General features: G+C 39.9%; 1 protein-coding gene across 2 annotated transcripts in view; it reads left to right on the forward strand.

Annotated features, from left to right (window-relative positions):
- The window catches only part of kiaa0586 (KIAA0586 ortholog), a 152,013-nt gene that overhangs the window by 109,255 nt on the left and 24,524 nt on the right, over positions 1–18,234 (forward strand). For both annotated transcript variants that reach the window (XM_067367071.1, XM_067367072.1), the window contains exon 30: positions 2,718–2,793. In XM_067367071.1, the coding sequence (XP_067223172.1) occupies positions 2,718–2,793 (76 nt within the window). The remainder of the gene's footprint in view (positions 1–2,717; positions 2,794–18,234) is intronic.

The raw sequence follows: 18,234 nt of genomic DNA on the forward strand, positions 1-18,234 counted from the left end.
GAAGCGAGTGAAAAGAAGTACTGATCGTTTCGATAGAAACGAGGGACAGGGGGGTCAGTTTTTTACCCCCGCAGTTTTGAAAAGACAGAATTCGACCCCCGCACTTTTGATAAGGGCTGTATGTATATCACAATATATCATCTTTTAGCTTAGGATATTTTCTTTCAAATGAGACCATTTTCACGTTTCTGTGAGCTTTCGTTCATAAATAATCAACTGTTTTGTCGCAGATGTGAAGAAGAGGAAATGCGCTCTCGAACAGAGAAACACGCGATCTCCAAGCAATCGATCACAGCGTGCTAACGTTTTAGGACAGGTCGATGGTATATAAATCATGGCCGAACGTTAGCGTTTGTCAATCAAGCAAAACCGTCCATTCAGAAACCGAGAAATCCATTACAATTTAGGGCCATGGTATACTTCATTTCCCGCATTCCGCTTAGTCTCGTGCGCGAGCCTTTCAAAGAAACTCCTTTGCCCATGAGCGCGGAAAGACGAGTTCGGTATGCACACATGCACCGTCCGTGGTCATAACAATAACAATCCTTGAGGTAGGCCTGCTATTTTTATTTGATTGAAAAAATGTCTATAATACCGGTTGTTCAAAGCTTCAATGGATTCACCTTGTTTTTGTTTTGTCATCTTAATTTGTTAAACATTTAAGTGAAAAATATTTAGTGTAGGCCTATTTATTTTATGCCTTTTTATTTAATTTTTTTTTTCTGTTGTCAGAAACGCTGCAGGTGCGTGACAATTTGATAATGTGAATCCAGGTTCTGTTGTTTATCTGTTCTATGCTGCTGTTTGCATGTTAAAATAAACCCGTGGAAGACACAGACACTCGTCAATTGTATTTTTTATTTAATGTCATAGCCTATATATGTCATATTATCATCATATAGGCTATACAATATTATAATCTTATCAGTTAACGGTTAATAATCGGATAATGAGCGTCGGTTGTCGGTCGAGAAATTTAACCGAAATGAGCATCCCTACTTCTGGTAAAATCCGTCCACGCATTCGCGAGAGAGTCGAGTTCCGGTATATGACATTGGGCATAGGCGTAGAATTCATGAACACGATACACTGATTCATGAGCTTGGGTGCTGAAGTTCAGTCATTTCAATAATTGTGTTTCATTCAACTTAAGAATAAAATTTGATAATAATCAAATTTTAGTGTTTCAATAATAGTGTTTCTTGTACTAAAATCTCACAGACACATACAAATGTATTAGTCTTGTATATTCTAGATTTTATTCCATTCATACACTACCGTTCAAAAGTTTGGGATTGGTAAGATTTTTAATATTTTTAAAAGAAGTTTTGCATTTATTTAATTAAAAATACAGTAAAAACAGTAATATTGTGAAATATTATTACAATTTAAAATAACTGTTTTCTATTGGAATATAATATAAAATGTAATTTATTTCTGTGTTGGAAAAGCCAAATTTTCAGCATAATTTCTCCAGTCTTCAGTGTCATGATCCTTCAGAAATCATTTTAATATGATGATTTGCTGCTCAAGAAACATTTATTATTATTATCAATGTTAAAAAAAAGTTGTATACTTTTTTTTTTCAGGATTCCTTGATGAATAGAAAGTTCAAAAGAACAGCATTTATCTGAAATACAGTGCTTTTGTAACATTATACACTACTGTTCAAAAGTTTGGGGTCAGTAAGAATTTTTATTTTTATTTTTTTGAGAAGAATTTAAAGAAATTAATATTTTTTTTCAGCAAGGATGCATTAAATCGATCAAAAGTGACAGTAAAGACATTTATAATGTTACAAAAGATTATATTTCAAATAAACACTGTTCTTTTAAACTTTCTATTCATCAAATAATCCTGAAAAAAAAATATTGTACACAAATATTTTGTACATCAGTGCACAATAAATGTTTCTTGAGCAGCGAATCATCATATTAGAATGATTTCTGAAGGGTCATGTGACACTAAAGACTGGAGTAATGATGCTGAAAATTCAGCTTTGCCAACACAAGACTAAATTACATTTTCAAATATGTTATTTTAAATTGTAATAATTTTTCACAATATTACTGATTTTACTGTATTTTTAATTAAATAAATGCAGCCTTGGTAAGCAGACGAAACTTCTTTTAAAGACATTAAAAATCTTACCGATCCCAAACTTTTGTGCGATAGTGTATATGTACTATAAGTGGACCGCCTCTATGTGGTCTCTGGTTTTGCCCCTCAAATCTGATTAGCTGAGCAGCATTCCAGAAGCATTGAGACATTTAACTGTTTGTACGACTCTGCATTTCTGTGTTTGTTCCAGACCGACTGAGACTCAGCACAGTAGTGCATTAGTGCTTAAATAACATATTAAAGTTATTATAAAATGGTAAGCAAATGCTGGTTGTCTGTGTTTTGTAGTATTTTTTGGGTACATCTAAGTGTGTGCTAATTTCCGCTCAGGGGTGACCTCTGTCCCTGATTTTCCCTTAATCGCAAAAACAAAGTGGTCTCTTTAGTGTGTGTGTGCAAACTCCTGAGACCCTCATTAACCCAGGACTCTCGGTCTGTAGGTCGCCCATATGTGGGGATTTACCCCCCTGAATGAGGGAGATTAAAACAATGTTTTTCCCCTCTGTTCCTGTATAATCCCTCTGCATACAGTGTCCACCCGATGCCCCTCTCCTCCGCTATTGTTCTTGTCTCATCTCCTCTTTTTTTTGTGTTAGAGCCCCCAGACAGCACAGACGGTTCATAGACCTGCACCAATCCTGGTGAGGCAGTATGAAGACAAAGAGGAACCAGGTACAAATACATGTGCACAAAAATGTTTAAATACCTCATCAAGTCAATATTGGTCTGATAAAATGTCTAAAAGTTGCAAAATTAACATTTAGAAGATATACACATTTCAAATTTGCAGTCTTTCTCTTTTGGAAAATGAAAAAATATTTATGACTCATCTTGCACTACACAGATTTTTGTCCAGTCAGATTCTCTCTGAAATGAGAATGTTTCTCCCCCAATATCACCTGACACAACTAACAAGTAACAAATCATGTTTTGTAGCTAGGATGTGACAAAAGCTGTAAAAATAAAAAAGGGTGAGTGTTTGATATGGCCCACCTAAACTTCCTGTTTTAACAGGAAATACATAAACAGTAAAGGAGAAAGACAACTGCAACTAGTCAAGTTTCCTTGGGTCTTTAAACATGGACTGCTAATCTGATTGTCTGTTAAACATTGTAATGGTTATGTTTCTGAACATTTTGTTTTAAAATTTGGGGTTTGGACTGCTCTTGAATATTGTGTCTTATTAAATAGCTTTTTTGGCTTTATTCTCAATGTTCTAATTGAAAACACAGTATTAAATCGAAAGAGGTTACGGTTGCTAGGGTCTTCTAGTTAATTGCTAGGTGATTACTGCTGACTGACTCAAGTTAAAAACTCTATATATGACTTGGGTTCCTACCTCAATGTAAATCAACATTCATGTCTGTATCACAAATCATGCAGGACTAGTTTGGCTCAGCCCTACCTCAGTAAAATTGTGCAGTTTGCTTTGTAACCTCTAGATGGCAGTGTACCTATAGGGCAACACTCTCTGCATTGTTCTTTTGTCTTGGTCAGAGCATGATTGTCCACTTGTATCTGAGGTGTTGTGTCCTTGCGTCTGGGTGTCAGGGGTCCAGAGATGCTGGAGTCAGCTTTATAAACTTCAGTCAGGTGTGAAGGGGCACAACAGAAGACAAATACCTTTGTGACAGCAGCTGCTGAGATGGCATATGCATCATTTAGATTGTAGGTTGGACAGGATGAAAAATTTATTATTATTTATTTTTTTTACTTTTTTACTTAATTTACTTTTTTCTGTTGTTCATTGGTTTGATGTATAGATGTATTTTTTCCTTAGTCCAATGATGGTTATGCTCTAAATGGCTGTTTTTGATGCAAGAAACTTGACCAAGTGAACAGGACAATGACAGAGAGAGATGACAGATGGGTGTCTGTTCGACGTTAGAGAGCTGCATGTGTGCAGATGCAGGACAGCACTACAGATTAGACGTAATGAAATCTGTGCTGAGAAAGCGTTCTCTCTGCCCAGTGCTTTTTATTAAGTCTTAAGTAAGAGAACATTGTGAGCTCTAGTACACATCCTGAACTGTTTATCCCAATTTGCTGACAAAAATCTTAACAGCTGCCAATTGTCCCCTATCTATCTATCTATCTATCTATCTATCTATCTATCTATCTATCTATCTATCTATCTATCTATCTATCTATCTATCTATCTATCTATCTATCTATCTATCTATCTATCTATCTATCTATCTATCTATCTATCTATCTAGCTATCTATCTATCTATCTATCTACAGTGCTCAGCATAAATGAGTACACCCCCTTTGAAAAGTAACATTTTAAACAATATCTCAATGAACACAAAAACAATTTCCAAAATGTTGACAAGAGTAAGTTTAATATAACATCTGTTTAACCTATAACATGAAAGTAAGGTTAATAATGTAACTTAGATTACACATTTTTAAATTAAAGTCCCCCTGAAATCAAAATTTAAGTTTTTTAACTTTTAGTTAGCCTGAAGCTCATGAATAAGCTGTTGTGTTCCAAAACAATGACAAAATTTACATTTACGAGATATAAGCATTCAAATCAGTCTCTCGTGTGGACTTCAGCTTCTCATCAAATCTTCTGTCCAATCAAATGCTCTCTAGAATCTGAAGTCCCACCTCCTACTACACTCTTACAGATGCTGAAGCATCTGCTGAAATCGGTCATTTGCTCACACATTTACTAGTTTCTACATGGTGAATGTACGGTGGCCCAGTAGTGCACAACACAACGAAATTAAAAAAGCAAACATAAGTTCACAATCACAACACAACGAAATAAAGCCACAACACAACGGAAATGCTCCCGACCACTAGGGGGCTCTCAGAGCTCGGTAATATTACTATTCCTTGCTACTGTTCTATAAAGTCGTCAGTTTTACAAAGATATCAATACCATGATTAGTTTTAAGTATGTAAGCATTGTATATATCGACATGATGTATTAATTAAAAATCAACTACGTTCACAATAGCTTCATATTTATACTTGTGAATGATTTGACGCGATACCACGGCACATGATAAAGGGAACATCCACCAACTCCACCAAGTGGTTAAAACGTATAATTTGTATTCATTAAAATTACTTTTAACATTTAAAAACAGACATATTCAAATTCCAAAGGTTGTTAGTTCCTGTTGGTAAGACTGACGAGCTTTGGAATTTGAATATGTCTGTTTTTAAATGTTAAAAGTAATTTTAATGAATACAAATTATACGTTTTAACTACTTGGTGGGATTGGCAGACGTTCCCTTCATCATGCACCGTGGTAACACGCTCTATGGTAGCGCGTCAGATCATTCACAAGTATAAATATATGAAGCTATTTTGCACGTAGGTGATATTATATATGAATTCATATTTCATGTCGATATAAGGTGGTTACATACTGTGTTGTATGTATCCATTGTGTTGTGGCTTTATTCCGTTGTGTTGTGGCTCGATTTTGTTGTGTTGTGGCTCGATTTTGTTGTGTTGTGGCTCGATTTCGTAGTGTTGTGGCTCGATTTTGTTGTGTTGTGGCTCGATTTCGTAGTGTTGTGGCTTTATTCCGTTGTGTTGTGGCTCGATTCCGTTGTGTTGTGGCTCGATTTCGTAGTGTTGTGGCTCGATTTTGTTGTGTTGTGGCTCGATTTCGTTATGTTGTGGCTTTATTCCGTTGTGTTGTGGCTCGATTCCGTTGTGTTGTGGCTCGATTTCGTTGTGTTGTGGCTCGATTTCGTAGTGTTGTGGCTCGATTTTGTTGTGTTGTGGCTCGATTTCGTAGTGTTGTGGCTTTATTCCGTTGTGTTGTGGCTTTATTCCGTTGTGTTGTGGCTCGATTTCGTAGTGTTGTGGCTCGATTTTGTTGTGTTGTGGCTCGATTTCGTTATGTTGTGGCTTTATTCCGTTGTGTTGTGGCTCGATTCCGTTGTGTTGTGGCTTTATTCCGTTGTGTTGTGGCTCGATTCCGTTGTGTTGTGGCTCGATTTCGTAGTGTTGTGGCTCGATTTTGTTGTGTTGTGGCTCGATTTCGTTATGTTGTGGCTTTATTCCGTTGTGTTGTGGCTCGATTCCGTTGTGTTGTGGCTTTATTCCGTTGTGTTGTGGCTCGATTCCGTTGTGTTGTGGCTCGATTCCGTTGTGTTGTGGCTCGATTCCGTTGTGTTGTGGCTCGATTCCGTTGTGTTGTGGCTTGATTCCGTTGTGTTGTGGCTCGATTCCATTGTGTTGTGGCTCGATTCCGTTGTGTTGTGGCTCGATTCCGTTGTGTTGTGGCTCGATTCCGTTGTGTTGTGGCTCGATTCCGTTGTGTTGTGGCTTTATTCCGTTGTGTTGTGGCTCGATTCCGTTGTGTTGTGGCTCGATTTCGTAGTGTTGTGGCTCGATTTCGTAGTGTTGTGGCTCGATTTCGTAGTGTTGTGGCTTTATTCCGTTGTGTTGTGGCTTTATTCCGTTGTGTTGTGGCTCGATTCCGTTGTGTTGTGGCTCGATTCCGTTGTGTTGTGGCTCGATTCCGTTGTGTTGTGGCTCGATTCCGTTGTGTTGTGGCTCGATTTTGTTGTGTTGTGGCTCGATTTCGTTGTGTTGTGGCTCGATTTCGTAGTGTTGTGGCTCGATTTTGTTGTGTTGTGGCTCGATTTCGTAGTGTTGTGGCTTTATTCCGTTGTGTTGTGGCTCTATTCCGTTGTGTTGTGGCTCGATTTCGTAGTGTTGTGGCTCGATTTTGTTGTGTTGTGGCTCGATTTCGTTATGTTGTGGCTTTATTCCGTTGTGTTGTGGCTCGATTCCGTTGTGTTGTGGCTCGATTCCGTTGTGTTGTGGCTCGATTCCGTTGTGTTGTGGCTCGATTCCGTTGTGTTGTGGCTTTATTCCGTTGTGTTGTGGCTCGATTCCGTTGTGTTGTGGCTCGATTTCGTAGTGTTGTGGCTCGATTTCGTAGTGTTGTGGCTTTATTCCGTTGTGTTGTGGCTTTATTCCGTTGTGTTGTGGCTCGATTCCGTTGTGTTGTGGCTCGATTCCGTTGTGTTGTGGCTCGATTCCGTTGTGTTGTGGCTCGATTTTTTTGTGTTGTGGCTCGATTTCGTTATGTTGTGGCTTTATTCCGTTGTGTTGTGGCTCGATTCCGTTGTGTTGTGGCTTTATTCCGTTGTGTTGTGGCTCGATTCCGTTGTGTTGTGGCTCGATTCCGTTGTGTTGTGGCTCGATTCCATTGTGTTGTGGCTTTATTCCGTTGTGTTGTGGCTCGATTCCGTTGTGTTGTGGCTCGATTCCATTGTGTTGTGGCTTTATTCCGTTGTGTTGTGGCTCGATTCCGTTGTGTTGTGGCTCGATTCCATTGTGTTGTGGCTTTATTCCGTTGTGTTGTGGCTCGATTCCGTTGTGTTGTGGCTCGATTCCATTGTGTTGTGGCTCGATTCCATTGTGTTGTGGCTTTATTCCATTGTGTTGTGGCTCGATTCCGTTGTGTTGTGGCTTTATTCCATTGTGTTGTGGCTCGATTCCGTTGTGTTGTGGCTCGATTCCGTTGTGTTGTGGCTCGATTCCGTTGTGTTGTGGCTCGATTCCGTTGTGTTGTGGCTCGATTTTGTTGTGTTGTGGCTCGATTTCGTAGTGTTGTGGCTTTATTCCGTTGTGTTGTGGCTTTATTCCGTTGTGTTGTGGCTCGATTTCGTAGTGTTGTGGCTCGATTTTGTTGTGTTGTGGCTTGATTTCGTTATGTTGTGGCTTTATTCCGTTGTGTTGTGGCTCGATTCCGTTGTGTTGTGGCTTTATTCCGTTGTGTTGTGGCTCGATTCCGTTGTGTTGTGGCTCGATTTCGTAGTGTTGTGGCTCGATTTTGTTGTGTTGTGGCTCGATTTCGTTATGTTGTGGCTTCTGTTTCCTTCTCATCTATTAGTTAAAATGTTCTGTTCTGTTCTGTCCAGCAGACCCATACCTCCTCACATATGTATTTGACGTATAGTTTATCCAGATCCACTCTTTCATTGCCGTCATGTCGCATATAATTATTGTGTGATGAGAGCCAGCGTGTACTGACGGGTGAATGGATGTAATTAGTGTTTAAACGTAAGCTCGTTCTGTGTCATTACATTTGCTCGATTTCGTTGTGTTGTGGCTCGATTTCGTAGTGTTGTGGCTCGATTTTGTTGTGTTGTGGCTCGATTTCGTAGTGTTGTGGCTTTATTCCGTTGTGTTGTGGCTTTATTCCGTTGTGTTGTGGCTCGATTTCGTAGTGTTGTGGCTCGATTTTGTTGTGTTGTGGCTCGATTTCGTTATGTTGTGGCTTTATTCCGTTGTGTTGTGGCTCGATTCCGTTGTGTTGTGGCTTTATTCCGTTGTGTTGTGGCTCGATTCCGTTGTGTTGTGGCTCGATTTCGTAGTGTTGTGGCTCGATTTTGTTGTGTTGTGGCTCGATTTCGTTATGTTGTGGCTTTATTCCGTTGTGTTGTGGCTCGATTCCGTTGTGTTGTGGCTTTATTCCGTTGTGTTGTGGCTCGATTCCGTTGTGTTGTGGCTCGATTCCGTTGTGTTGTGGCTCGATTCCGTTGTGTTGTGGCTCGATTCCGTTGTGTTGTGGCTCTATTCCGTTGTGTTGTGGCTCGATTCCATTGTGTTGTGGCTCGATTCCGTTGTGTTGTGGCTCGATTCCGTTGTGTTGTGGCTCGATTCCGTTGTGTTGTGGCTCGATTCCGTTGTGTTGTGGCTCGATTCCGTTGTGTTGTGGCTCTATTCCGTTGTGTTGTGGCTCGATTCCGTTGTGTTGTGGCTCGATTTCGTAGTGTTGTGGCTTTATTCCGTTGTGTTGTGGCTTTATTCCGTTGTGTTGTGGCTCGATTCCGTTGTGTTGTGGCTCGATTCCGTTGTGTTGTGGCTCGATTCCGTTGTGTTGTGGCTCGATTCCGTTGTGTTGTGGCTCGATTTTGTTGTGTTGTGGCTCGATTTCGTTATGTTGTGGCTTTATTCCGTTGTGTTGTGGTTCGATTCCGTTGTGTTGTGGCTTTATTCCGTTGTGTTGTGGCTCGATTCCGTTGTGTTGTGGCTCGATTCCGTTGTGTTGTGGCTCGATTCCATTGTGTTGTGGCTTTATTCCGTTGTGTTGTGGCTCGATTCCGTTGTGTTGTGGCTCGATTCCATTGTGTTGTGGCTTTATTCCGTTGTGTTGTGGCTCGATTCCGTTGTGTTGTGGCTCGATTCCGTTGTGTTGTGGCTCGATTCCGTTGTGTTGTGGCTCGATTCCGTTTTGTTGTTGCTCGATTCCGTTGTGTTGTGGCTCGATTCCGTAGTGTTGTTGCTCGATTCCGTTTTGTTGTTGCTCGATTCCGTTGTGTTGTGGCTCGATTCCGTTGTGTTGTTGCTCGATTCCGTTTTGTTGTTGCTCGATTCCGTTGTGTTGTGGCTCGATTCCGTAGTGTTGTTGCTCGATTCCATTGTGTTGTGGCTCGATTCCATTGTGTTGTGGCTCGATTCCGTTGTGTTGTGGCTCGATTCCGTTGTGTTGTGGCTCGATTCCGTTGTGTTGTGGCTCTATTCCGTTGTGTTGTGGCTCGATTCCGTTGTGTTGTGGCTCGATTTCGTAGTGTTGTGGCTTTATTCCGTTGTGTTGTGGCTTTATTCCGTTGTGTTGTGGCTCGATTCCGTTGTGTTGTGGCTCGATTCCGTTGTGTTGTGGCTCGATTCCGTTGTGTTGTGGCTCGATTCCGTTGTGTTGTGGCTCGATTTTGTTGTGTTGTGGCTCGATTTCGTTATGTTGTGGCTTTATTCCGTTGTGTTGTGGCTCGATTCCGTTGTGTTGTGGCTTTATTCCGTTGTGTTGTGGCTCGATTCCGTTGTGTTGTGGCTCGATTCCGTTGTGTTGTGGCTCGATTCCATTGTGTTGTGGCTTTATTCCGTTGTGTTGTGGCTCGATTCCGTTGTGTTGTGGCTCGATTCCATTGTGTTGTGGCTTTATTCCGTTGTGTTGTGGCTCGATTCCGTTGTGTTGTGGCTCGATTCCGTTGTGTTGTGGCTCGATTCCGTTGTGTTGTGGCTCGATTCCGTTTTGTTGTTGCTCGATTCCGTTGTGTTGTGGCTCGATTCCGTAGTGTTGTTGCTCGATTCCGTTTTGTTGTTGCTCGATTCCGTTGTGTTGTGGCTCGATTCCGTTGTGTTGTTGCTCGATTCCGTTTTGTTGTTGCTCGATTCCGTTGTGTTGTGGCTCGATTCCGTAGTGTTGTTGCTCGATTCCATTGTGTTGTGGCTTTATTCCGTAGTGTTGTGGCTCGATTCCGTTGTGTTGTGGCTCGATTCCGTTGTGTTGTGGCTCGATTCCGTTGTGTTGTTGCTCGATTCCGTTTTGTTGTTGCTCGATTCCGTTGTGTTGTGGCTCGATTCCGTAGTGTTGTTGCTCGATTCCGTAGTGTTGTGGCTTTATTCCGTAGTGTTGTGGCTCGATTCCGTTTTGTTGTGGCTCGATTCCGTAGTGTTGTGGCTTGATTCCGTTGTGTTGTAGCTCGATTTCGTTGTGTTGTGAACTTATGTTTGCTTTTTTAATTTCGTTGTGTTGTGCACTACTGGGCCACCGTATGAATGGCACGTAGTGCACTATATAGAGAATAGGGATCGAACAGTGTAATGCTTTAATTTGACGTGAATGAAGTCCGTTTTCGCATTAGTGTCACATGAACTGCCGTAACACGAGCAGTCTGCTCCGGTCCAGACAGAGACACGAGAGCACTGAGTGGATCATATGCGCGAGTAGGCTCAGACCACAAAAGGTATCAAACCCATTTGAATTCTGCACAGAATGCTGTATATAAAGGACATTATGAGGAGAAACGGTTAGAGATTAGAAGGAAACAGAGGTTTTACTGAGTCTGATGGCTCTGGCCGAGCTGTAACATAAACAAAACGCTATTGGCTATTTAAAAAATGTTCAATATATCGCCCTGTCTTCCTGTTTCAGTTGAAAATTAGATTTTCCTTCTTGTTCTGATTATAATTAACAAAAAATTCCTTTGCTAATAACTTATGCATGTGTACAATAAGGCCTAATGCTGAGTGACATTAAAGTAAACCTTGAAAATTGGCCTTTTCCTTTTCTTTTCCTTCTGTGTTCTGCATCCCTCCTTCCTTTTGCCATTTCACTCTTTCCCTTTTTCATTTGTCGCTTCTGTTTCCTTCTCATCTATTAGTTAAAATGTTCTGTTCTGTCCAGCAGACCCATACCTCCTCACATATGTATTTGACGTATAGTTTATCCAGATCCACTCTTTCATTGCCGTCATGTCGCATATAATTATTGTGTGATGAGAGCCAGCGTGTACTGACGGGTGAATGGATGTAATTAGTGTTTAAACGTAAGCTCGTTCTGTGTCATTACATTTGCTCGATTTCGTTGTGTTGTGGCTCGATTTCGTAGTGTTGTGGCTCGATTTTGTTGTGTTGTGGCTCGATTTCGTAGTGTTGTGGCTTTATTCCGTTGTGTTGTGGCTTTATTCCGTTGTGTTGTGGCTCGATTTCGTAGTGTTGTGGCTCGATTTTGTTGTGTTGTGGCTCGATTTCGTTATGTTGTGGCTTTATTCCGTTGTGTTGTGGCTCGATTCCGTTGTGTTGTGGCTTTATTCCGTTGTGTTGTGGCTCGATTCCGTTGTGTTGTGGCTCGATTTCGTAGTGTTGTGGCTCGATTTTGTTGTGTTGTGGCTCGATTTCGTTATGTTGTGGCTTTATTCCGTTGTGTTGTGGCTCGATTCCGTTGTGTTGTGGCTTTATTCCGTTGTGTTGTGGCTCGATTCCGTTGTGTTGTGGCTCGATTCCGTTGTGTTGTGGCTCGATTCCGTTGTGTTGTGGCTCGATTCCGTTGTGTTGTGGCTCTATTCCGTTGTGTTGTGGCTCGATTCCGTTGTGTTGTGGCTCGATTCCGTTGTGTTGTGGCTCGATTCCGTTGTGTTGTGGCTCGATTCCGTTGTGTTGTGGCTCGATTCCGTTGTGTTGTGGCTCTATTCCGTTGTGTTGTGGCTCGATTCCGTTGTGTTGTGGCTCGATTTCGTAGTGTTGTGGCTTTATTCCGTTGTGTTGTGGCTTTATTCCGTTGTGTTGTGGCTCGATTCCGTTGTGTTGTGGCTCGATTCCGTTGTGTTGTGGCTCGATTCCGTTGTGTTGTGGCTCGATTCCGTTGTGTTGTGGCTCGATTTTGTTGTGTTGTGGCTCGATTTCGTTATGTTGTGGCTTTATTCCGTTGTGTTGTGGTTCGATTCCGTTGTGTTGTGGCTTTAGTCCGTTGTGTTGTGGCTCGATTCCGTTGTGTTGTGGCTCGATTCCGTTGTGTTGTGGCTCGATTCCATTGTGTTGTGGCTTTATTCCGTTGTGTTGTGGCTCGATTCCGTTGTGTTGTGGCTCGATTCCATTGTGTTGTGGCTTTATTCCGTTGTGTTGTGGCTCGATTCCGTTGTGTTGTGGCTCGATTCCGTTGTGTTGTGGCTCGATTCCGTTGTGTTGTGGCTCGATTCCGTTTTGTTGTTGCTCGATTCCGTTGTGTTGTGGCTCGATTCCGTAGTGTTGTTGCTCGATTCCGTTTTGTTGTTGCTCGATTCCGTTGTGTTGTGGCTCGATTCCGTTGTGTTGTTGCTCGATTCCGTTTTGTTGTTGCTCGATTCCGTTGTGTTGTGGCTCGATTCCGTAGTGTTGTTGCTCGATTCCATTGTGTTGTGGCTCGATTCCATTGTGTTGTGGCTCGATTCCATTGTGTTGTGGCTCGATTCCGTTGTGTTGTGGCTCGATTCCGTTGTGTTGTGGCTCGATTCCGTTGTGTTGTGGCTCTATTCCGTTGTGTTGTGGCTCGATTCCGTTGTGTTGTGGCTCGATTTCGTAGTGTTGTGGCTTTATTCCGTTGTGTTGTGGCTTTATTCCGTTGTGTTGTGGCTCGATTCCGTTGTGTTGTGGCTCGATTCCGTTGTGTTGTGGCTCGATTCCGTTGTGTTGTGGCTCGATTCCGTTGTGTTGTGGCTCGATTTTGTTGTGTTGTGGCTCGATTTCGTTATGTTGTGGCTTTATTCCGTTGTGTTGTGGCTCGATTCCGTTGTGTTGTGGCTTTATTCCGTTGTGTTGTGGCTCGATTCCGTTGTGTTGTGGCTCGATTCCGTTGTGTTGTGGCTTTATTCCGTTGTGTTGTGGCTCGATTCCGTTGTGTTGTGGCTCGATTCCATTGTGTTGTGGCTTTATTCCGTTGTGTTGTGGCTCGATTCCGTTGTGTTGTGGCTCGATTCCGTTGTGTTGTGGCTCGATTCCGTTGTGTTGTGGCTCGATTCCGTTTTGTTGTTGCTCGATTCCGTTGTGTTGTGGCTCGATTCCGTAGTGTTGTTGCTCGATTCCGTTTTGTTGTTGCTCGATTCCGTTGTGTTGTGGCTCGATTCCGTTGTGTTGTTGCTCGATTCCGTTTTGTTGTTGCTCGATTCCGTTGTGTTGTGGCTCGATTCCGTAGTGTTGTTGCTCGATTCCATTGTGTTGTGGCTTTATTCCGTAGTGTTGTGGCTCGATTCCGTTGTGTTGTGGCTCGATTCCGTTGTGTTGTGGCTCGATTCCATTGTGTTGTTGCTCGATTCCGTTTTGTTGTTGCTCGATTCCGTTGTGTTGTGGCTCGATTCCGTAGTGTTGTTGCTCGATTCCGTAGTGTTGTGGCTTTATTCCGTAGTGTTGTGGCTCGATTCCGTTTTGTTGTGGCTCGATTCCGTAGTGTTGTGGCTTGATTCCGTTGTGTTGTAGCTCGATTTCGTTGTGTTGTGAACTTCTGTTTGCTTTTTTAATTTCGTTGTGTTGTGCACTACTGGGCCACCGTATGAATGGCACGTAGTGCACTATATAGAGAATAGGGATCGAACAGTGTAATGCTTTAATTTGACGTGAATGAAGTCCGTTTTCGCATTAGTGTCACATGAACTGCCGTAACACGAGCAGTCTGCTCCGGTCCAGACAGAGACACGAGAGCACTGAGTGGATCATATGCGCGAGTAGGCTCAGACCACAAAAGGTATCAAACCCATTTGAATTCTGCACAGAATGCTGTATATAAAGGACATTATGAGGAGAAACGGTTAGAGATTAGAAGGAAACAGAGGTTTTACTGAGTCTGATGGCTCTGGCCGAGCTGTAACATAAACAAAACGCTATTGGCTATTTAAAAAATGTTCAATATATCGCCCTGTCTTCCTGTTTCAGTTGAAAATTAGATTTTCCTTCTTGTTCTGATTATAATTAACAAAAAATTCCTTTGCTAATAACTTATGCATGTGTACAATAAGGCCTAATGCTGAGTGACATTAAAGTAAACCTTGAAAATTGGCCTTTTCCTTTTCTTTTCCTTCTGTGTTCTGCATCCCTCCTTCCTTTTGCCATTTCACTCTTTCCCTTTTTCATTTGTCGCTTCTGTTTCCTTCTCATCTATTAGTTAAAATGTTCTGTTCTGTCCAGCAGACCCATACCTCCTCACATATGTATTTGACGTATAGTTTATCCAGATCCACTCTTTCATTGCCGTCATGTCGCATATAATTATTGTGTGATGAGAGCCAGCGTGTACTGACGGGTGAATGGATGTAATTAGTGTTTAAACGTAAGCTCGTTCTGTGTCATTACATTTGCTCTGAGGATTTTCCCTTTTTCTTTCTCTGTGTGTAATTTGACGCACCAGTGCAAAAAAAAAAAAAAAAAGACCGGAGATGCACCTGTGTTTGAGTGCATGCAGTTAGTTTTCAAATTGCCTGGACATTACATACATACACATGTTTGAGAGCCCTTGGCTGCTCTGTTTGAAAAGGTGTCCATTTAAAGGGATAGTTCACTTAAAAAATGAATTTACTCAGCTTCATACTATTCCAGACACAAGAAGATATTTTGAAAAAATATAATAAATGTAAATGGGTTGTTTCAGACCCCATTGACTTCTTCAAAAACGTTCTTCAAAATATCTTCTTATAGAATGTCAGGTTTGGAACAGTTTTTAGGTGAACGGTCTCTTTAATGCAGACATGCCGTGCTATTGTAGCATCACAACTAGTTGTTTTCCTCAATTCCACTGATGTTTTGTTGTGGTCATGAAACTAATTACGATAAACAGCCCATATACCTTGACAAAAGCCTCTCTGTTAGGTCTTTTCTATCACTTTCTCATCAGTGCTCACACAAGCAACCATTTGTGAGTTTATAAAGGAGGTGACTGCACTGAAAGTCTTCGCTGAATTTCACACTGCAATTCTATACTGTAAGTACATGACATTAAAGCCTTTTAGTCACAGCTTTAGCCCAGACGAAGGGTCTTGAACAAATAGAGCTTCTGTGACTGCGATCTGCACCTCTGCCCAATCTACAGATGGGCCAATTGTGTTGTCTAATAAAAGGCATAGTGTGGCACTGTACAGCTAGATCGGTTCAGACATGACCGGGGCAGCGTCCCCTGGTTATACAGCTGCTCTCTTCGATGACTATCTCTCTATTTGCCTATTAGAGAATGGCTGCTCTGTTCAAGCGTCCCAGTTCAGCTTGTAGCCGTGACATTGAGGGTGATTTAAAGATTTTTATATAATGGTGGCTGGTGAAACTCCTTGAGGACATGGCAGATGGAGTCTTCGTAATTGGAGTTTATGTAAGAATTTGAATGCCATTTCAAATCAGTCAATATTTTGCTCGACACTCTTAGAAAAAAATGGTACAAAAGATGTCACTGGGATGGTACCCTTTAAAGTGGTTATAATATGTACCAGACCAAAAAAAGAAAATAAACATTTAGATACAAAGATACAAAAAAAACGGAACTTGTCGAACTTCCAAAACACTGTATGTGCGTACATATGATGGTATATGATAGAGATGACAACTTGTGAAGAGCTTATAAAATATGTAAAGGGTTCAAAAGCAGGAATCCCTCTATCACACACACAAACAAAGATTCACTGTAAGGAGCTGCGGTTCTGATTGCCTGTACCGAACTGTGATGAGCAACATTGTGACTATCACTTTTTCGGGTCGCATCTTGTGACATCATGTCCTGTTTTTAAATCTGTTACATGTCTTTGGTCTGTGTTTCGTTCATATCAGTTCGTTTGAAAGTGGACCGAGACTCATCTTTTCAAGGGTCTCATCCTCTTGTTTAGTGCGCAGTTCGGATGGCAGCATTCACACTTATTCAAATGAACCATACTAACATATGGAAGCTTGTTTCCGCCACTGAATAAAAAAATAAAAAAGTATAATTGCGACTTTTTATCTCACAGTTCTGACATTTTTTTTATATAAAGTTGCAATTGTGTTATAAAGTCAGAATTGTGAGATATAAATAACAATTCTGAGGAAAAAAGTATTTTTTTATCTCAGTATTGGACTTTATAACTCGCCTTTGCGAGTTTATATCTCACAATTCTGAGAAAAGCGTAACAATTGTGAGTTTATTTCTCGCAATTGCAAGAAAAAAGTCAGAATTTTGAGTTTATATCTCACAATTGTGAGTTTATATCTTGCAAATGACATTATAACTCACAATTGTGAGAAATAAAGTCAGAATTGTGAGTTATGAACTTGCAATTGTGAGAAATAAAGTCAGAATTATGAGTTTATATCTCACAATTGTGAGTTTATGCCTCGCAAATGACATTATAACTCACAATTGTGAGAAATAAAGTCAGAATTGTAAGTTATAAACTTGCAATTGTTAGAAATAAAGTCAGAATTGTAAGTTATAAACTTGCAATTGTGAGAAATAAAGTCAGAATTGTAAGTTATAAACTTTAAATTGTGAGAAATAAAGTCAGAATTGTAAGTTATAAACTTGCAATTGTGGGAAAGTCAGAATTGTAAGTTATAAACTTATAATTGTGAGAAATAAAGTCAGAATTGTAAGTTATAAACTTTCAATTGTGAGAAATAAAGTCAGAATTGTAAGTTATAAACTTGCAATTGTTAGAAATAAAGTCAGAATTGTAAGTTATAAACTTGCAATTGTGAGAAATAAAGTCAGAATTGTAAGTTATAAACTTGCAATTGTGAGAAATAAATTCAGAATTGTAAGTTATAAACTTGCAATTGTGGGAAAGTCAGAATTGTAAGTTATAAACTTATAATTGTGAGAAATAAAGTCAGAATTGTAAGTTATAAACTTTCAATTGTGAGAAATAAAGTCAGAATTGTAAGTTATAAACTTGCAATTGTGAGAAATAAAGTCATAATTGTAAGTTATAAACTTGCAGTTGTTAGAAATAAATTCAGAATTGTAAGTTATAAACTTGCAATTGTGAGAAAGTCAGAATTGTAAGTTATAAACTTGCAATTGTTAGAAATAAAGTCAGAATTGTAAGTTATAAACTTTCAATTGTGAGAAATAAAGTCAGAATTGTAAGTTATAAACTTGCAATTGTGAGAAATAAAGTCATAATTGTAAGTTATAAACTTGCAGTTGTTAGAAATAAATTCAGAATTGTAAGTTATAAACTTGCAATTGTGAGAAAGTCAGAATTGTAAGTTATAAACTTGCAATTGTTAGAAATAAAGTCAGAATTGTAAGTTATAAACTTGCAATTGTTAGAAATAAATTCAGAATTGTAAGTTATAAACATGCAATTGTGGGAAAGTCAGAATTGTAAGTTATAAACTTATAATTGTGAGAAATAAAGTCAGAATTGTAAGTTATAAACTTTCAATTGTGAGAAATAAAGTCAGAATTGTAAGTTATAAACTTGCAATTGTGAGAAATAAAGTCATAATTGTAAGTTATAAACTTGCAGTTGTTAGAAATAAATTCAGAATTGTAAGTTATAAACTTGCAATTGTGAGAAAGTCAGAATTGTAAGTTATAAACTTGCAATTGTTAGAAATAAAGTCAGAATTGTAAGTTATAAACTTGCAATTGTTAGAAATAAAGTCAGAATTGTAAGTTATAAACTTTCAATTGTGAGAAATAAAGTCAGAATTGTAAGTTATAAACTTGCAATTGTGAGAAATAAAGTCATAATTGTAAGTTATAAACTTGCAGTTGTTAGAAATAAATTCAGAATTGTAAGTTATAAACTTGCAATTGTGAGAAAGTCAGAATTGTAAGTTATAAACTTGCAATTGTTAGAAATAAAGTCAGAATTGTAAGTTATAAACTTGCAATTGTTAGAAATAAAGT

The sequence above is a fragment of the Chanodichthys erythropterus genome, chromosome 18 (genome assembly GCF_024489055.1).
Source record: "Chanodichthys erythropterus isolate Z2021 chromosome 18, ASM2448905v1, whole genome shotgun sequence".
NCBI classification, from domain to species: Eukaryota; Metazoa; Chordata; class Actinopteri; order Cypriniformes; family Xenocyprididae; genus Chanodichthys; species Chanodichthys erythropterus.